General features: G+C 45.4%; 1 protein-coding gene across 1 annotated transcript in view; it reads left to right on the top strand.

Moving 5' to 3' along the window:
* Window positions 1–13,727: 13,727 nt before the first annotated feature.
* Window positions 13,728–19,558, top strand: part of LOC129708877 (uncharacterized) — a 44,695-nt gene continuing 38,864 nt past the window's right edge. Inside the window, exon 1 of the mRNA XM_055654924.1 lies at window positions 13,728–14,007. Coding sequence (XP_055510899.1) covers window positions 13,975–14,007 — 33 coding nt within the window. The 5' untranslated portion in view covers window positions 13,728–13,974. The remainder of the gene's footprint in view (window positions 14,008–19,558) is intronic.

Raw genomic sequence — 19,558 nt, 5'->3', positions numbered from 1 at the left:
TTACTTACTTACTTACTAACCTTTGCCCTTACTTGCCTAATAACCCCTGTCAGCAATGCTGTAGATGAGAGGATATTTTTTCTCGTCTATCCTCCGTTACAACGAAGGCAAGAAACAGAATGCGGCTGCTCTTCTTGATGCTATTGCGAGAATCAGGGTAGAGATATTATTGCTTTCAAACATCTGCTGTAAAGACTTCACCGCATCTCCAGAAATGCTGAAAAACTTCACATCGGACAAGGTTTATGCCGTATGTTCCACTCATTCCCTTGGGGAGGATATTCTTCTTATTATTATTATTCTGTTGTGTGTCTTTTAGATCTGTAGCTCCGTTGAGGTGAGCCTGGCCAACGTGTCATCGTCCAGGTCAGTCAGATCTCGTTCACCATTCGGTGGCCAATGTTTGGGACAACTGGTGACCATGTGCTCCACTGTCTGTGTTGGGTCCCCACACTCGCAGGGAGGATAGTAATGACCTGGATATGGAGCTTTTCATGTGATACGAGGATGAAAAATATATTCAAATTTGTCTGGCCTTTTTATCTGGCCTTTTTCTAATATTGTTCCGGTTTAAATTAAAATTTCAATCTGGCATGCCCGGTGATAGTACTGACAATCACGATTCGGAAACCTCTGTGTGTGGTAGAGTAAACAGCAGTTGAAACTGAACGGGATATATATTTGAAGGTCCTGACAAAAGAGAGGTCCCATTACGTTGAATCATACTGACCTTACGTTAGAGCTTTCCAAACAAGGAAAAGATGAGTTGCATCCAAAAGATCTTTGAAATTTTGAAACAAGGAGACAATAATCTGATGTAGAAACATGGGCTGCACGTGCCGGTTTGCACAGTAGGACAGGGAGGCGAATCATTGGAATTCATTGCCACAGTCGGCAGTGGAGGCCAAGTCAGTGGATATTTTTAAGACAGATAGATAGATTCTTGATTAGTGCGGGTGTCAGGGGTTATGGGGAGAAGGCAGAATGGGCTTAGGAGGGATAGATAGATCAGCCATGATTGAATGGCGGAGTAGACTTGATGAACCGAATGGCCCAATTCTGCTCCTATCATTAATGAACTTATGGCACAAAGTGCTGGACTAACTCACTATGTCAGGCAGCACCTCTGGAGAACATGCATAGGTGGCGTTTCAGTCCGAGATTCTTCTTCAGACTCCTCAATGTTGAAACTAGGAGGACTTAGTTGAGGCAGGTACCATTGCAATGTTCATGAAACATTCAGATGGATAAACTGGATGGGACAGGTCTAATGGGATATGGGTCAAACGCAGGTAGGTGGGACTAGTGTGTAGATGGGGCATGTTAGTCGGCGTGGGCAAGTTGGGCCGAAGGGACTGTTGCCACGCTGTATGACTCTTTGACTCTAGTTAATTGAGAACATAATCACAGTTATTTCTCATTTTTAATTGTATCGGTGCCCATAATCAGCAGCTGTGGTTCTGTTCCGGAATGCTGGCATTGGCTTAAGGATGCTTGGTTTCAGTTTTTAAGAAGTAGTCATCGCGATGAGCATGTTAATTTTTCCCAGTTGTCGGACCGCTGCCAACCTTCTTGGACACTGGCTCTTCTGTGTTGGGCTCATTCCCATGTAATGTCAACATGGGCAACCATGTATTTTGCTAAGTCTGAAGAAAGGTCTCGCCCTGAAACGTCACCCATCCTTCCCATCACTCCAGAGACGCTGACTGACTGTCCCGCTGAGTTACTCCAGCTTTCCTGTGTCATTTTACATGGAGACTGGCCCCAGTGAAATGTGGGAGCATCGACAGGGAAGGCAAACGCTTCCATTTAAAAAGCATCTTCAATATCGCATGATGTCAATCAGAAATTTACACTGAGCTTCATGAAGAGATATGAGGGTCAAAGGGGCTTTGAGATCTCCATCAAGACTCCACCAAGTCCCTCAAACACGCGTTCACACCAGTTCTGTTACCCTCACTTTCTCAGCCACTCCCCACTCATTAGGAATAGTTTTTTTACAGCAGCCATCAACTTACAAATCTGTACATAGAAACATAGAAAATAGGTGCAGGAGGAGGCCATTCGGCCCTTTGAGCCAGCACCGCCATTCATTCTGATCATGGCTGATCATCCCCTATCAATAGCCCATGCCTGCCTTCTCCCCATATCCCTTGACTCCATTAGCCCCTAGAGCTCTATCTAACTCTTAAATCCATCCAGTGAGTTGGCCTCCACTGCCCTCTGTGGCAGGGAATTCCATAAATTCACAACTCTCTGGGTGAAAACGTTTTTTTCTCACCTCAGTCTTAAATGACCTCCCCTTTATTCTAAGATGGTGGCCGCTGGTTCTGGACTCACCCAACATTGGGAACATTTTTCCTGCATCTAGCTTGTCCAGTCCTTTTATAATTTTATATGTTTCTATAAGATCATCCCCTCATCCTTCTAAACTCCAGTGAATACAAGCCTAGTCTTTTCAATCTTTCCTCATATCACAGTCCCGCCATCCCAGGGAATTACTTTAGAGTGCGGGAGGAAACCGGAGCACCCGGAGAAAACCCACGCAGGACACGGGGAGAACGTACAAACTCCGTACAGTCAGCACCCGTGGTCAGGATCGAACCAGGGTCTCCTGCGATGTGAGGCAGCAGCTCTACTGCTGCGCCACCGTGCCACCCATGGTACTCTCATATTGACACATTTTCCCAGTTTAATTTAGTTTAGAGATACAGGGTGGTAACAGGTCCTTCAGTCCACCAACCAGCGATCCCCGCACACTAACACTAGTCCTACACATTGGGGACAATTTACAATCTTTACCGAAGCCAATTAACGAACAAACCTGTACGTCTCTGGCTCGAACCCAGAGCACTGGGAGAAAACCTACGTGGTCACGGGGGGAACATACGAGCTCTGTACACGCAGTCAGGAACGAACCAGGGTTCCTTCTTTTGAAGAACGAATGGGTGACTTCTGAAGAAGGGTGTCGACCTGAAATGTCGCCAATTCCTTCACTCCAGAGATGCTGCCTGTCCCGCTGAGTTACTCCAGCATGTTGTGCCTATCTTCAGCAGAAAGACAATACATGATTACAGTCGGTCCGTTTAGATTAGATTAGGTTAGATTCAATTTTATTGTCATTGCACATTTCAGTGCAACAAAATGGTTTAGCCTGCAGTCATAACATAGAATAAATAACAAAACAGACACTCAACACAGTTTAAAGTCCCAAAGTCATTGTCTCTTCCCTCCTTGCTCTCCCTCTGCGCTGAGGCGATCCAGGCCTCCGATGTTGTGACCCCGCTGGGTGATGGTGAGCAAGTCCCGCGGCTGAATCTGAGCTCCGCAAGCGGGCCGGTTCAAACTCCGCAGCCCGGGGCGGTCGAAGCTGTCGAAGCTGCCGCCCTCCAATCCAGCGGACGAAGCTGTTGTTGCGGGAGCTCCGAAAAAAACAGGTCACCAACCTGTGACCTGCGAGCACCCGACGATGTCGTCCACTGGCCCGCGGCCGAGCCTCCGAGGCTCCAAAGTCGGGTCGGAAGTTGGGTCGCAACGCCGCCACAGCCCCAAAGTCGGCCAGAAAAATGTTTCACCCCCCCCCCCCACACATAAACAACCGAAATAAACCGAAATAAACTGTAACAACGGGACAAAATAAAATAAAAAAAAGAAAAGACAAACGGACTTCAGGCGAGATGCAGATGCAAGGCAGCGCCGCCACTTCCGGAAGTCTTGCAAGTCTTGGTACACAATTAGGGAATAACGTTTAGCGCAAGGTAAAGCCAAGTCCGCTCAAGGATAGTCCAAGGGTCAGCAGATGGTAGTTCAGCACTGCTCCCTGGTTGTGGTAGGACGATTCAGTTGCCTGATAACAGCTGGGAAGAAACTGTTCCTGAATCTCGTGAAAAAAGGTTTTGAAGGTCTTTCCTATATATGGCTCTCATAACTTTATACACTTTATATAACTTATAAAGCTCGCATATCTTTATATTTCTATCAGGTACTAACAACAATATAGATTTTATCAAGCCTGAAACAAACTGAAAATGAATTCTGAGTCTGATCCAAAATAGTGAAAGTAAATTCCAGAATGATGGATTAAGGGCAGGAACAAGGTCATTCCTGTTTGTTTGAGTCAGAGTTTGGATGAATGTCAATGATGAATGATGCTGAATGAAGCATTTGACGGCACTGGGCCTGTACTCGCTGGAGTTTAGAAGGATGTGGGGAACCTCATTGAAACTTACCAAATAGTGAATGGCTTGGGTAAAGTGGATGAAGTGGAGAGGATGTTTCCACTGGTGAGAGAGTCTAGGTCCAAAGGCCATAGCCTCAGAATAAATGGACGTACCTTCAGAAAGGAGATGTAGTGGAATTTCTTTAGTCAGAGGGTGAGGAATCTGTGGAATTCATTGCCACAGACAGCTGTGGAGGCCAAGTCAATGGCTAATTTCAAGGTGGAGATTGACAGATTCTTGATTAGTATGGGTGTCAGGGGTTATGGGGAGAAGGCAGGAGATTGGGATTGAGAAGGATAAATCAGCCATGATTGAAAGAGTAGACTTGATGGGCCGAATGGCCTAATTCTACTCATAGAATTTACGAACATGAACTTATTTTTTTAAATCAAAATCTTTTTTTTTTCGTTTTCAGGACATAACAAAGTGCAAAGTTGTCTATTTGTTACAGACAGAGTGTACGAAAAGAATAAATAAAAAATAACTTGTGCTAACATATAACAAGACAAGCGAGACCTGGGTGTCATGGTACACCAGTCATTGAAGGTAGGCATGCAGGTGCAGCAGGCAGTAAAGAAAGCGAATGGTATGTTAGCTTTCATTGCAAAAGGATTTGAGTATAGGAGCAGGGAGGTTCTACTGCAGTTGTGCAGGGTCTTGGTGAGACCACACCTGGAGTATTGCGTACAGTTTTGGTCTCCAAATCTGAGGAAGGACATTATTGCCATAGAGGGAGTGCAGAGACGGTTCACCAGACTGATTCCTGGGATGTCAGGACTGTGTTATGAAGAAAGACTGGATAGACTTGGTTTATACTCTCTAGAATTAAGGAGATTGAGAGGGGATCTTATAGAAACTTACAAAATTCTTAAGGGGTTGGACAGGCTAGATGCAGGAAGATTGTTCCCGATGTTAGGGAAGTCCAGGACAAGGGGTCACAGCTTAAGGATAAGGGGGAAATCCTTTAAAACCGAGATGAGAAGAACTTTTTTCACACAGAGAGTGGTGAATCTCTGGAACTCTCTGCCACAGAGGGTAGTTGAGGCCAGTTCATTGGCTATATTTAAGAGGGAGTTAGATGTGGCCCTTGTGGCTAAGGGGATCAGGGGGTATGGAGAGAAGGCAGGTACGGGATACTGAGTTGGATGATCAGCCATGATCATATTGAATGGCGGTGCAGGCTCGAAGGGCCGAATGGCCTACTCCTGCACCTAATTTCTATGTTTCTATGTTTCTAACAACAATAAAAGAAAAATGAGATACCAAAAATAATCCCCCCCCCTGTCACTGCCAGTGAGCATATGCAAATATCAGTCTGTCACGACAATAATCCACGATAAATGAATGGGTAGACTGTTAAGCTGTTAAACTGTGCTTGATGATCAAGCATTTATAAAGTCTGGAACGCATTTAAAAAGGTCCCCACGCTTTCTGAAACCTTCCATTTGAGTGTTGAAGTGAGTACCTGATTTTCTCGAGCTTTAGGCAGGACCAAATATCTGTCAGCCATTGAGTATGAATGGGCGAGGTAGGTTCCGACCACCTGAGCAGGATTGTTCGCTGAGCCAGAAGGGAAGCAGAACATGAACTTATGAATATATATATATATTTTTTTAATTAGAAGCATTGTACATACATCGTAATCATGATATGCGACATAATACATTTCGTGTACAACTTCTCTTTTATTTTAAACGTTTACCTGTAATAGAAAAAAGAGGAAAGAGAAAGAAAAGAAGAATGAGGATAGTAGTGAAGTGTAGTCCGCAGTAGTTGGCGTTAAATGAATGATGATGGTTAAGTAATAATAATAATAATGTTTATTTATATAGCACTTTTCAATAAAACCAGTATTTGAACCAAAGTGCTTTACAGAGATTGATTAAATTAATTGAACAGATCAAATGTCAACAAATCCATACAAAAAAAAAAAAAGAAAAAAAAAAAAAAAAAAAAAAAAAAGTAGACTGCGTGCTTGAGAATGTGAAAAAAAAAAAAAAAAGAAAAGAAAGCAAGGCCCCAAAGAGAAGAGGGCCTTAAGAAGGGAAAGGAAATAAGTAAAAAATCTAAAGATGCTTATGAATATTTTAAAGCTTGCTCCTGCAAATTTGTCAGTGTTGGACATTTAAAAGACAAGGAAACATAGTTGAAGATTCATTGCCTAAGAGTTTATGTGCAATATTTTTATATCGCAGGACATGTCCCTCTCTGTGTGATTCTGAGTCAAGAGCATATCAGTTACAGTTGTAAAGCCAGGTTTATTCTTTATTCACACGCTTCAATTTCATTGTGCGGGCTCCCATTTCATTGGGCGGCACAATGGCGCAGCGGCAGAGCATCTGCCTTGCAGCGCCAGAGACCCGGGTTTGATCCCGACTGCGGGTGCTGTCTGCACGGAGTTTGTACGTCCTCCCCATGACTGTGTGGGTTTTCTCTGACATCTTTGGTTTCCTCCCACACTTCAAAGATGTACACGTTTGTCGGTTAATCTTTCCTTCCACAGACTGTGTGAGGCTGCTAAACAGTCACTCCACCTGATTCTGCTGCTTTTGCACTGACAATCTAATAACTGGCACTGAGTAATAACTCTGGCACTGGCTCGGGCCACTTAAATCAGCTGCCCTGGATATTTTATGACTGTTTTTACTTGTGTTTTAATGTTGCTGTTTTTACCTGCACTTTATTTTAACTATTCGTACTGTTTTATCAGGAACTGGATTGTGTTTTTTTATAGTTTTGATGCTCCTGGGAAACATCTGTAATTGGTGAATCTCTGGAACTCTCTGCCACAGAAGGTAGTTGAGGCCAGTTCATTGGCTATATTTAAGAGGGAGTTAGATGTGGCCCTTCTGGCTAAGGGGATCAGGGGGTATGGAGAGAAGGCAGGTACGGGATACTGAGTTGGATGATCAGCCATGATCATATTGAATGGCGGTGCAGGCTCGAAGGGCCGAATTGCCTACTCCTGCACCTAATTTCTATGTTTCTATGTTTCTATCTTCCCATTTTGCACTGTACATAGAAACCTAGAAAATAGGTGCAGGAGTAGGCCATTTGGCCCTTCGAGTCTGCACCGCCATTCGATATGATCATGGCTGATCATCCAACTCAGTGTCCCATCCCTGCCTTCTCTCTATACCCCCTGATCCCTTTAGCCTCAAGGGCCACATCTAACTCCCTCTTAAATATAGCCAATGAACTGTGGCCTCAACTACCTTCTGTGACAGAGAGTTCCAGAGATTCACTACTCTCTGTGCGAAAAATATTTTTCTCATCTCGGTCCTAAAAGATTTCCCCCTTATCCTTAAACTGTGACCCCTTGTTCTAGACTTCCCCAACATCGGGAACAATCTTCCTACATCTAGCCTGTCCAACCACTTAAGAATTTTGTAAAGCAACAACTGTTGCTTTGCAAGGTGACAATAAAGGATGACAATGATAATGATAATGATAATCGACTTAGTATTAAAATCTTAATTGTCCCTAGTGTGTGTAGGATAGTGTTAATGTGCGGGGATCGCTGGTCGGTGCGGACTCAGTGGTCCATAGGGCCTGTTTCCGCGCTGTATCTCTAAACTAAACTAAACTAAATGCAGGTTCACTTCAGTCGCTTATTATATAAGTTGCGGAGTACATGTACATGTACATGAAATGAAGGAGGCTGACCAGAACTAAAACAAGTACTGAAGTGTTTAAGAAGGAACTGCAGATGCTGGAAAATCGAAGGTACACAAAAATGCTGGAGAAACTCAGCGGGTGCAGCAGCATCTATGGAGCGAAGGAAATAGGCAACGTTTCGGGACGAAACGTTGCCTATTTCCTTCGCTCCATAGATGCTGCTGCACCCGCTGAGTTTCTGAAACAAGTACTACTCCATAAAGAAGAGACAGGCATAACTGGGGCTCAACACAAAGCGCAGGCTCAGCGATCGCTTCCCTGAACACCAGGCGCTCAGTCCACCTAAACCTACCTGATCTCCCGGTTGCTAAACACTTTAATTCCCCCCTCCCATTCCCACACTGACCTTTCTGTCCTGGGCCTCCTCCACTGTCAGAGTGAGGCCCAACGCAAATTGGAGGAACAGCACCTCATATTTCGCTTGGGCAGCTTACAACCCAGCGGTGTGAACATTAATTTCTTGAACTTCAAATAACCCTTGCTTTCGCTCTCTCTCCGTCCCTCCCTCTTCCGAATTCACCGACTAGTTTCACTATCCTCCTGAATAAATATTACTGATTGTACGCCTCGTTGTACTTTCTTGATCGTCATCCCCCTTGATCTGTGTTTTCACACCTTACCCTTCCATATCTCTATGTCTCCCTCTCCCCCGACTCTCAGTCTGAAGAAGGGCCTCGATCCGAAACGTCACCCATTCCGTCTCTCCAGAGATGCTGCCTGCCCCACTGAGTTACTCCAGCATTTTGTGTCTATCTTCAGTATAAACCAGCATCTGCAGTTCCTTCCAATCCATGCCAGGGAGAAAATGGCTTTCACGTTGTCTTGCCTAATTGCAATGACCATAAATTAACTGAATAAGCGAAGGATGTTGTACTTGCAATTGAACTTTATTCCAAAATACCACTGAACCCTTTGTGCTTGCAGTTAGAATTGAGTATAAGATTCAGTCTGCCTCTCTGCTACCTCGCAAAGCTGCATGTTTCCACTTGTCAAAACTCAATGGTTTTGTGAGTCAGCAAGGAGGATCAACTCAAAGAACACCCTGTTTCCTTGCAACGTGTAAACAGCACAAGAAAGCACAACACCAGGTACATGTCTCGCAGAAAGCAGAACACTAAGACATATTTAAGGATAAGGGGGAAATCTTTTAGGACAGAGATGAGAAAAAAAAAATTCACACAGAGAGTGGTGAATCTCTGGAATTCTCTGCCACAGAAGGTAGTTTAGGCCAGTTCATTGGCTATATTTAAGAGGGGATCAGGGGGTATGGAGAGAAGGCAGGTACAGGATACTGAGTTGGATGATCAGCCATGATCATATTGAATGGCGGTGCAGGCTCGAAGGGCCGAATGGCCTACTCCTGCACCTATTTTCTATGTTTCTATGTTTCTATATGGACGCAAAGAAGCAAAGATAGACACAAAAGGCTGGAGTAGCTGACGTTTCGGGTTGGGACCCTCCTTCAGACTGAAGAAGGATCTCGACCTGAAACATCACCTATCCCTTTTCTCCAGAGATGCTGTCTGACCAGCTGTTTGACCTAGATCACCTTTTTATGTAATTCTTCAGATTAAACCAACACCTGCAGCTCCTACACATTAGACACAAAGAACTCCAGGTACTAAAGCAGTAAATTGTGGACACAATATTCCTTCGTAACCAATATGCCCAATTACCAATTTGTTTTTTGCTTGAGTAGACAATAGACAATAGACAATCGTTGCAGGAGTAGGCCATTCGGCCCTTCGAGCTTGCAATCAACAATGTTCAATGAACATTGAATTTGCTACTTTGAAGTAACTTCTACTCACTCTCCCCTCCCCTCCTCTCTCACCCTCGACCCCCTTCCTCCACCCTAGTCGTTTAAACCAGTTTCACGTTTCGGGTCGAGGCCTTTCTTAGAACGGAACCTATTCACGTTCTCCAGAGATACTGCCTGATATGCATGGTTTCTCCAGCACTTTGTGTCCTTTTGAGGTAATGCAAACAAATACAATATTGATTGTAATTTGGAGGGAACATACGGGTTGTGTGTTTTCTTGGCATCCAGCGACACTATGACCATTGTTTATTTTAGTTTAGTTTAGTTTAGTTTAGAGATACAGCATGAAAGCAGGCCCGAGTCCACGCCGACCAGCGATCCCCGCACACTAACACTATCCGAACACTAGGGACAACTTACAATTTTATCAAAGCCAATTAAGCTACAAACCTGTACGTCTTTGGAGTGTGGGAGGAAACCGGAGCACCCGGGTGAAAACCCATACAGGTCACAGGGAGAACGTACAAACTACGTACAGACAGCATCCGAGGTCAGGATCGAACCCGGATCTCCGGTACTGTGAGGCAGCAACTCTACCGCTGCGTTAACGTGCACTGTTTAATTTGACACATCAAAAACAATCGTGGACCAGCCTTCAATCGAGGAATAAACATAAAGGAGCCCATCATCTTTCATATGATTTGCCATGCAGAAGTCTTGCACTTGTTCATAAGACATAGGAACAAAATTAGGCTATTCGGCCCATCAAGTCTACTCCACCATTCAATTATGGCTTCTTCTTCTTTCATGTGGCGTGCACAGCCTAAAGTTGTTGGACAACTTGTTCTATTTGATCTTCCGTTTGTGCACGACGAGTTGATTGCATTAGTCGAAACAGGGCGGACCACGTGAAGGTTGCAATCTTCCACCCCTCAATTATGGCTGATCTATCTTTCCTTCATTCAACTCCATTCTCCTGCCTTCTCCCAATAACCCCTGTATTAATCAAGAATCTGTCAATCACCACCTTAAGAAAATCCATTGACTTGGCCTCCACAGGCGTCTGTGGCAATGAATTCCACAGATTCTCCACACTCTGACTAAAGGAATTCTTGAACATAATGTTTCAGCTCAATTGAATCCTACACTGCAGTCTGAGGATATCATGATTAATGAAAGTGTCATTCATTACAAACTACAATTCATAATCCAGTGAGTAAGAGTTCATGGCACTAACATAGATGAGATCCCAGATAGTGAAGAAGATTTGGAAGAATCGCAGCAGGATCTTAAACAGCTGGGTTAGTGGGCTGAGGAATGGCAAATGGAGTTTAATTCTTTTGTGCAAAGTGGGGCAATTCGGGAAGTCGTACCAGGGTAGGATTTTCACATTGCGTGGTAGGGCCCTGTACTTTAGGTTGTAGAGGTACAGCGCAGAAACAGGCCTTTGGCTCGGCGAGTCCGCGCCAACAAGCGATCACCCAGTGCACTAGCACTATCCTACACACTGGGGACAATCTTTACAACTTACCACAGCCAATTAACCTACAAAATCTGTACATCTTTGGAGTGTGGAAGGACACAGGAGAAACCACACCCAGCTACATGGACAGGAAAGGTTTAGATGTAGTCTGAAGAAGGGTCTCGGGCTGAAAAGTCACCCATTCCTTCTCCCCAGAGACGCCGCCTGTCCCGCTGAGTTACTCCAGCATTTTGTGTCTTTCTAAGGATTAGATAGATATGGGTTAAACGCAGGAAGGTGGGGGAGCAGTGTAGATGGGGCATTTTGGTCGGCATGGGCAAGTTGGGCCGAAGGGTCACTGACCCAAAATGCTGGAGTAACTCAGCGGGTCAGGCAGCTTCTCGGGAGAAAAGGAACAAGTGACGTTTCGGGTTGAGACCCTTCTTCAGACTGGGATTCAGGGGAGAGGGAAACTGGAGGTATGAAAAGGTTCAGAACAAATCAGAGCAGATGGCCCAGGCAAGGTGGAGCCCACAATGGTCCATTGTTGGCTGTGGAAGAGGTGATAACAAAGGGATGTATGGATGGAACAGTGGAACTGGCAGGACAATGGAACTAGCAGGACTGGGTCCATAATGGGCACTTTATCGGGTCTTGTTTAGTTTGGTTTACAGATACACCGTGGCACAGATATCGGCGACCTGTCATGGGTGCCAGCAGTCGCCTGTAAAGGTCGCGCAAGTGGGACAGGCTCTTAACACTATCCTACACCCACCAGGACCATTTTTTACATTTTACCAAGCCAATTAACCTACATACCTGTACGTCTTTGGAGTGTACCAATGATCTCGGAGAAAACCCACGCAGGTCACGGGAAGAACGTACAAACTCCGTACAATTAGTACAGTCTGCACAGACAACACCCATAGTCGGGATCGAACCCGGGTCTCCCTGCATTCGCTGTGAGGGCAGCAACTCAACTGCTGCGCCACCATGCCACGAGTACTAGCCCAGGTCAGTAATTGGCACTGTCTTGGGTCACTGGTCGGGTCACTGGTCAGTAAGGTCAGTAATAGACATGTCCTGGGTCAGTAATTCAAGATTCAAGTGAGTTTATTGTCATGTGTCCCAGATAGGACAATGAAATTCTTGCTTTGCTTTAGCACAACAGAACATAGTAGGCATTGACCACAAAACAGATCAGTGTGTCCATATACCATCATATAAATATATACACACATGAATAAATAAACGTATTAAGTGCAAACAACAGATAATGAGCTATTAATGTTCAGAGTTTTGTTGGAGCCAAGTTTAATAACCTGATGGCTGTGGGGAAGTAGCTATTCCTGAACCTGGTTGTTGTAGTCTTCAGGCTCCTGTACCTTCTACCTGAAAGCAGCGGGGAGATGAGTGTGTGGCCAGGATGGTGTGGGTCCTTGATGCTGCTGCCAGCCTGTTTGAGGCAGCGACTGCGATAGATCCCCTCGATGGAAGGGAGGTCAGAGCCGATGATGGACATGTCCCGGGTCTGTAATGGGTAATGCCATGGGTCAGTAAGTCAAGTCAAGTCAATTGCTATATTTAAGAGGCAGTTAGATGTGGCCCTTATGGCTAAAGGGATCAGGGGGTATGGAGAGAAGGCAGGTACAGGATACTGAGTTGGATGATCAGCCATGATCATATTGAATGGCGGTGCAGACTCGAAGGGCCGAATGGCCTACTCCTGCACCTATTTTCTATGTATCTATTTTATTTCTATAGCACATGTAAAAACAACTCTCGTTGACCAAAGTGCTTTATATCAGTGCAGGTACTAACTTGCCACATACAGTGGTACTTAGATCTAACAATACATACATAAATACATACATACAACGCTCTCTCAGAGGACCTCAGTAAGGTCAGTAATGGACCTAACCCCGGTCAGTAATGGGTACTGTCCCGCGTCAGTAATGGACATGTCCCTGTTCAGTAATGGACATGTCATAGAAACATAGAAATTAGGTGCAGGAGTAGGCCATTCGGCCCTTCCAACCAGATCAATATGATCATGGCTGATCATCCAACTCAGTATCCCGTACCTGCCTTCTCTCCATACCCCCTGATCCCCTTAGCCACAAGGGCCACATCTAACTCCCTCTTAAATATAGCCAATGAACTGGCCTCAAATACCCTCTGTGGCAGAGTGTTCCAGAGATTCACCACTCTCTGTGTGAAAAAAGTTCTTCTCATCTCGGTTTTAAAGGATTTCCCCCTTATCCCTGTTCAGTAATGGACATGTCCCAGGTCAGTGGGTGCAGCAGCATCTATGGATCGAAGGAAATGGGCAACGTTTCGTCCCGAAAATCGAAGGTAGACAAAAAGTGCTGGAGAAACTCAGCGGGTGCAGCAGCATCTATGGAGCGAAGGAAATGCACCCGCTGAGTTTCTCCAGCACTTTTTGTCTACCTTCGATTTTCCAGCGTCTGCAGTTCCTTCTAAAATCCCAGGTCAGTAATGGGTCAGTAAGGTCAGTAATGATAATGTCCCGGGTCAGTAATGGTTAATGCCCCGAGGCAGTAACAGGGGCACTCTCGGGTCACTGTCAGTCTAAGTGGGAGTCGAGCCGAGCTGAGCCCGACTGCTGGGAAATCACATGGGTCGTGGCTGGTGTTGCGAAATGTAGCAACTCCGCCTGGCGCGTGTGTGTGTTAGTGTGAGAGAGAGAGTGAGAGTTGGTTAGTGTGTGTGTGAGGCTCCTTCAAGCGCAGGTATTCCCCGCAGCCCTATGCAGTGCCCAGTCTTGTGCGGACTGCCCCTGATAAGGCACGGAACCCGGACACACGAATTACCCCCTACATCTGCTCCTTATGAAGAAACAGGCGGCACGCTGCAAACGCAAGGTTAGTTTCAACCGCTCTGAACTAACTCACGCACCCTCTCTGGGCAAAGCTTTTCTCTTTATTATTTGTGTTTAATGCCACAAAGAAGGTTTCATTTTGCAGCGTGCGTTTGGGAAAATAGACAACTGTTGTAGATTATCTGATTCGATGCCATTTGCACAACTGACCAGCCCTGTTTTGACTGTACTTTCGCTTTCTCGGTAACTGCGAGTTGGGTATGTGCTGCGTTCCCCGAGGTTCAGCCTTTGCAATGAGTTATTCTCTCGTTTCGTTGTGTTTTTTTTTTTGGTTTTTTTTGCCTCTTTCGAGTCGGTAGCCCACCACCCATCCCCTCTTTCCTGCAAAAATTCCACCTCCCGAGGCGACAGGGCAGGTTAGAATCTCCCTCTACCTCGTCTCGCTGAACGGTTAATTAAAATGCAGCACATCGCGCTTGTACCGCGCCTCTAACGAGGGAGGGGGGGAGAGAGAACTGTTGTGTTGGGAAGGAACTGCAGATGCTGGTTTACACCGAAGGTAAGACACAGAATGCCGGAGTAACTCAGCGGGTCAGGCAGCGTCTCTGGAGAGGAGGGGTGGGTGAGGTTTCAGGTAGAGACCCTACTTCCCATTAGGGAAGTGTGAAAATTTACACCTCCAGATTCAGGGACTGTTATCAGACAATTGAACCACCTTACCAACAACTAGAGAGCAGTCCTAAACTACTATCTACCTCATTGGCGAAGCTGGGTCTAATCTTGATCGGACTTTGCTGGCTTTACCTTGCACTAAATGTTATTCCCTTATCATGTATCTGTGCACTGTAAATATGCTATCACAGCGTTCAAGAAATATTTAGACAGGTACATGGATAGGATTAGATTAGAGGGATATGGGCCAAATGCAGGAAGGTGGGGGTAGTGGAAATGGGACATGTTGGCCAACATTGGCAAGTTGGGCCAAAGGGGCTGTTTCCATGCTGTAATGCCCCTGTCCCACTTAGGAAACCTGAACGGAAACCTCTGGAGACTTTGCAGCCCCGCACAAGGTTTCCGTGCGGTTCCCAGAGGTTTTTGTCAGTCTCCCTAATGGTCAAAAGTTGTTTCCGGCGATTTTTTCAACAAATTCAAAACCGGCTGCGACTGAAAATGGGTTGCCGTTTTAAAAATCGGTAATGTTTTAGTTGAAGCCGGTTGCGATGCTAGTTGAAGGTGGTTGCCGGAGGTTGCAGGTGGTTGCCGGAGGTTGCAGGTGGTTGCCGGAGGTTACCTGCAACCTCCGGCAACCACCTTCAACTAGTATCGCAGCTGGCTTCGACTAAAAACTTACCGATTTTTAAAAAGGCAATCTATTTTTAGTTGCGGCCGGTTTTGAACTTTTTGAAATAATCGCCGGAACATAGAAGAAGCGGAAACCATTTTTGACCATTAGGGAGACTGACAAAAACCTCCGGGAACCGCACGGAAAACTTGTGTGGGGCACAAAGTCTCCAGAGGTTTCTGTTCAGGTCTCCTAAGTGGGACAGGGGCATAAGACTCTATGACTATAATTGAAGTAAGCTCGGGGGCAAGCTTTAAGACAATTGTTTTTTTCTCCCACTAATTGAGAGCAGGTTTCTACTTCCTCAGAAGGCTTAGAATGTTTGGCATGTTCGCTACAATTATCACCAACTTCTGCAGATGCCGCATAGAGCACATGTTATCAATGTGCACCCCAGCTTGGTTTTGGAACCACTTCAGTTGTACAGGGTCTTGGTGAGACCACACCTGGAGTATTGCGTACAGTTTTGGTCTCCAAATCTGAGGAAGGACATTATTGCCATAGAGGGAGTGCAGAGACGGTTCACCAGACTGATTCCTGGGATGTCAGGACTGTCTTATGAAGAAAGACTGGATAGACTTGGTTTATACTCTCTAGAATTTAGAAGATTGAGAGGGGATCTTATAGAAACTTACAAAATTCTTAAGGGGTTGGACAGGCTAGATGCAGGAAGATTGTTCCCGATGTTAGGGAAGTCCAGGACAAGGGGTCACAGCTTAAGGATAAAGGGGAAATCCTTTAGAACCGAGATGAGAAGAACTTTTTTCACGCAGAGAGTGGTGAATCTCTGGAACTCTCTGCCACAGAGGGTAGTTGAGGCCAGTTGCCTATTTCCTTCGCTCCATAGATGCTGCTGCACCCGCTGAGTTTCTCCGGCATTTTTGTGTACCTTCGATTTTCCAGCATCTGCAGTTCCTTCTTAAACACTTCAGTACTTGTTTTAGTTCTGGTCAGCCTCCTTCATTTCATGTACATGTACTCCGCAATTTATATAATAAGCGACTGAAGTGAACCTGCATTTAGTTTAGTTTAGTTTAGAGATACAGCGCGGAAACAGGCCCTATGGACCACTGAGTCCACACCGACCAGCGATCCCCGCACATTAACACTATCCTACACACACTAGGGACAATTAAGATTTTAATACTAAGTCGATTATCATTATCATTATCATTGTCATCCTTTATTGTCACCTTGCAAAGCAACAGTTGTTGCTTTACAAAATTCTTAAGTGGTTAGACAGGCTAGATGTAGGAAGATTGTTCCCGATGTTGGGGAAGTCCAGAACAAGAGGTCACAGTTTAAGGATAAGGGGGAAATCTTTTAGGACCGAGATGAGAAAAATATTTTTCGCACAGAGAGTGGTGAATCTGTGGAATTCTCTGCCACAGAAGGTAGTTGAGGCCAGTTCATTGGCTATATTTAAGAGGAGTTAGATGTGGCCCTTGTGGCTAAGGGGATCAGGGGGTATGGAGAGAAGGCAGGTACGGGATACTGAGTTGGATGATCAGCCATGATCATATTGAATGGCGGTGCAGGCTCGAAGGGCCGAATGGCCTGCTCCTGCACCTAATTTCTATGTTTCTATGTTTCACCCAGAAAACAATCCAATAAATTGCTGCCAATTTTGGACGCAACCCCAGACCATCACACTAAACCAACCTCCCTTCCGTTGACTCCATTGGTACCTCACGCTGCCTCGGCAGGGCCAGAGTCGCACCCTGGCCACTCCCATCGGACAAAAGAAAACGCACACCTCCAGATTCGGGTACAGATTCTTCCCAGCTGTTATCAGGGAACTGAACCATCCTACTACAACCAGAGGGCAGTCCTGAACTACTATCTACCTCTTTGGTGACCCTCAGACAATCCTTGATCGAACTTTGCCAGCTTTACCTTGCACTACATGTTATTCCCTTTATCATAGAAACATATAAAATAGGTGCAGGAGTAGGTCATTCGGCCCTTCGAGCCTGCACCGCCATTCAATATGATCATGGCTGATCATCCAACTCGGTATCCCGTACCTGCCTTCTCTCCATACCCCCTGATCCCTTTAGCCACAAGGGCCACATCTAACTCCCTCTTAAATATAGCCAATGAACTGGCCTCAACTACCTTCTGTGGCAGAGAGTTCCAGAGATTCACCACACTCTGTGTGAATTTTTTTTTTCTCATCATGTGTCTGTACACTGTCAATGGCTCGATTGTAATCATGTCTTGTCTTTCCGCTGACTGGTTAGCCCGCAACACCAGCTTTCCACGGTATCTCGGTGCACGTGACAATAAACTGAACTGAACCGTGGCAGGAAGCAATGTATACACATATGGCTGAGATCCTTGAAGGACCTAATGCAACCTGAACAAAGTGCGAATATCATTGACATTGCAGTGACTTTCCACGGTGGGAATATAGTTCCTACTTCAGTAAACATTTTCCTATTGATTCTCTTTTGAGCAGAAATATGTACAGAGAAAAGTGGGGATTTGCCCAATGAGCTGCTGACATGGAAAGTACCTACCCAATAGTAGAAACATATTTAAGATTAACGGAAAGGAAATTTGAGATGAACAGAATTTGATACTGGCCTTTCGGCTCAACATCTCTCAAAGGTTTAACCTCCATGTGAACGTTCTCTTATCTATTTTTCTCGAACCATATTTTTACCCTTTGTATACATGTCAAGAATTTGTCTGGGAAAAAACTGCAGATGCTGGTTTGCATCGAAGGTAGGCACAAAATGCTGGAGTAACTCAGCGGGGCAGGCAGCATCTCTGGGGCAAAGTAATGGGTGACGTTTCAGCTGGAGTCTGAAGATGGGTCTCGACCCGAAATGTCACCCATTCCTTCTCTCCAGAGATGCTGCCTGACCCGCTGAGAGTTACTCCAACATTTTGTGTCTATCGTCAAGAATTTGTTTCATTTAGTCAAGTCAAGAGTCTTTTATTGTCAAATGTCCCAGATAGGACACTGAAATTCTTGCTTGCTGCAACACAACAGAATATGTAAACAAAGTACATAATGGGAGAAAAAAAGTTCAGTGTGTGTATATACACATCCTCGATAAATAAACAAATATAGTGCAATGATAATAATGCTCTGTTGTAGTTCAGAGCTTATTTGTTGTTGTGTTTAATAGCCTGATGGCTGTAGGGAAGAAGCTGTTCCTGAACCTGGATGTTGCAGTTTTCAGGCTCCTGTACCTTCTTCCCGATGGCAATGGTGGCCAGGATGGTGTGGGTCTTTGATGATGTTGGCTGCCTTTTTGAGGTAGATCCCTTCGATGGTGGGGAGGTCAGAGCCGGTGATGGACTGGGCAGTGGTCAGAACTTTTTGCAGTCTTTTCCGCTCCTGGACGTTCAAGTTGCTGAACCCAGGCCACGATGCAACCAGTCAGTATGCTCTCTACCATGCACCTGTAGGCGTTCAAGAGAATCTTCTTTGACATACCGAATCTCCGTAATCTTCTCAGGAAGTAGAGGTGCTGATGTGCCTTCTTTATAATTGCATCAGTGTGCTGGGTCCAGGAAAGATCTTCGGAAATATGCATGCCCAGGAATTTGAAGTTTTTGACCCTCTCCACCATCATCCCATTGATGTAAACAGGATCCTCCTTCCCCTTCCAAATTCGAAACGCTCCATGTGATTCTAATCTCGAATCACAAGTGTTTCGAATGAAGTGGTGGCACCGGAGTAGAGTTGCTGCCTCACCCGGGTTCGATCCTGGCTACGGGCGCTGTCTGTACGGAGTTTGTACGTTCTCCCCGTGACTTGCGTGGGTTTTCCCCGGGTGCTCCGGTTTCCTCCCACACTCCAAAGACGTACAGTTTTGTAGGTCAATTGGCTTGAAGGTTAAATTGTAAATAGCCCCTAGCGTGTAGGATAGAGCTAGTGTACGGGATGATCGATGGTTGGCGCGGACTCGATGGGCCTAACGGCCTGTTTCTGTGCTGTATCTCTAAAGTCTAGAGTGGAGTAAGAACTCAAAATTAGAGGCTGGTGGATAGTTTTAAAAAATATCTATTGACCTTCCCCTCCCTACACTGTGTATCACATGTGCTGTCATGCCACTATCTCCATTGCTACCAGGTAAGCAGGTGTGGTTCATAGAACGTACTTTGGCTTGCAGGAAAATACCAGGCTAATCCACAAAAGCAAGACATTGCAGGCTTGAGATACAGTAGAACGGGTGACAAGTTAGCACAGAATCGGACTGTTCAGCCACGAATGGATTGTAGCAGGAGTGGACCA

The sequence above is a fragment of the Leucoraja erinacea genome, chromosome 24 (genome assembly GCF_028641065.1).
Source record: "Leucoraja erinacea ecotype New England chromosome 24, Leri_hhj_1, whole genome shotgun sequence".
NCBI lineage: Eukaryota > Metazoa > Chordata > Chondrichthyes > Rajiformes > Rajidae > Leucoraja > Leucoraja erinaceus.
This window is presented reverse-complemented; position numbering and strand designations above follow the sequence as displayed.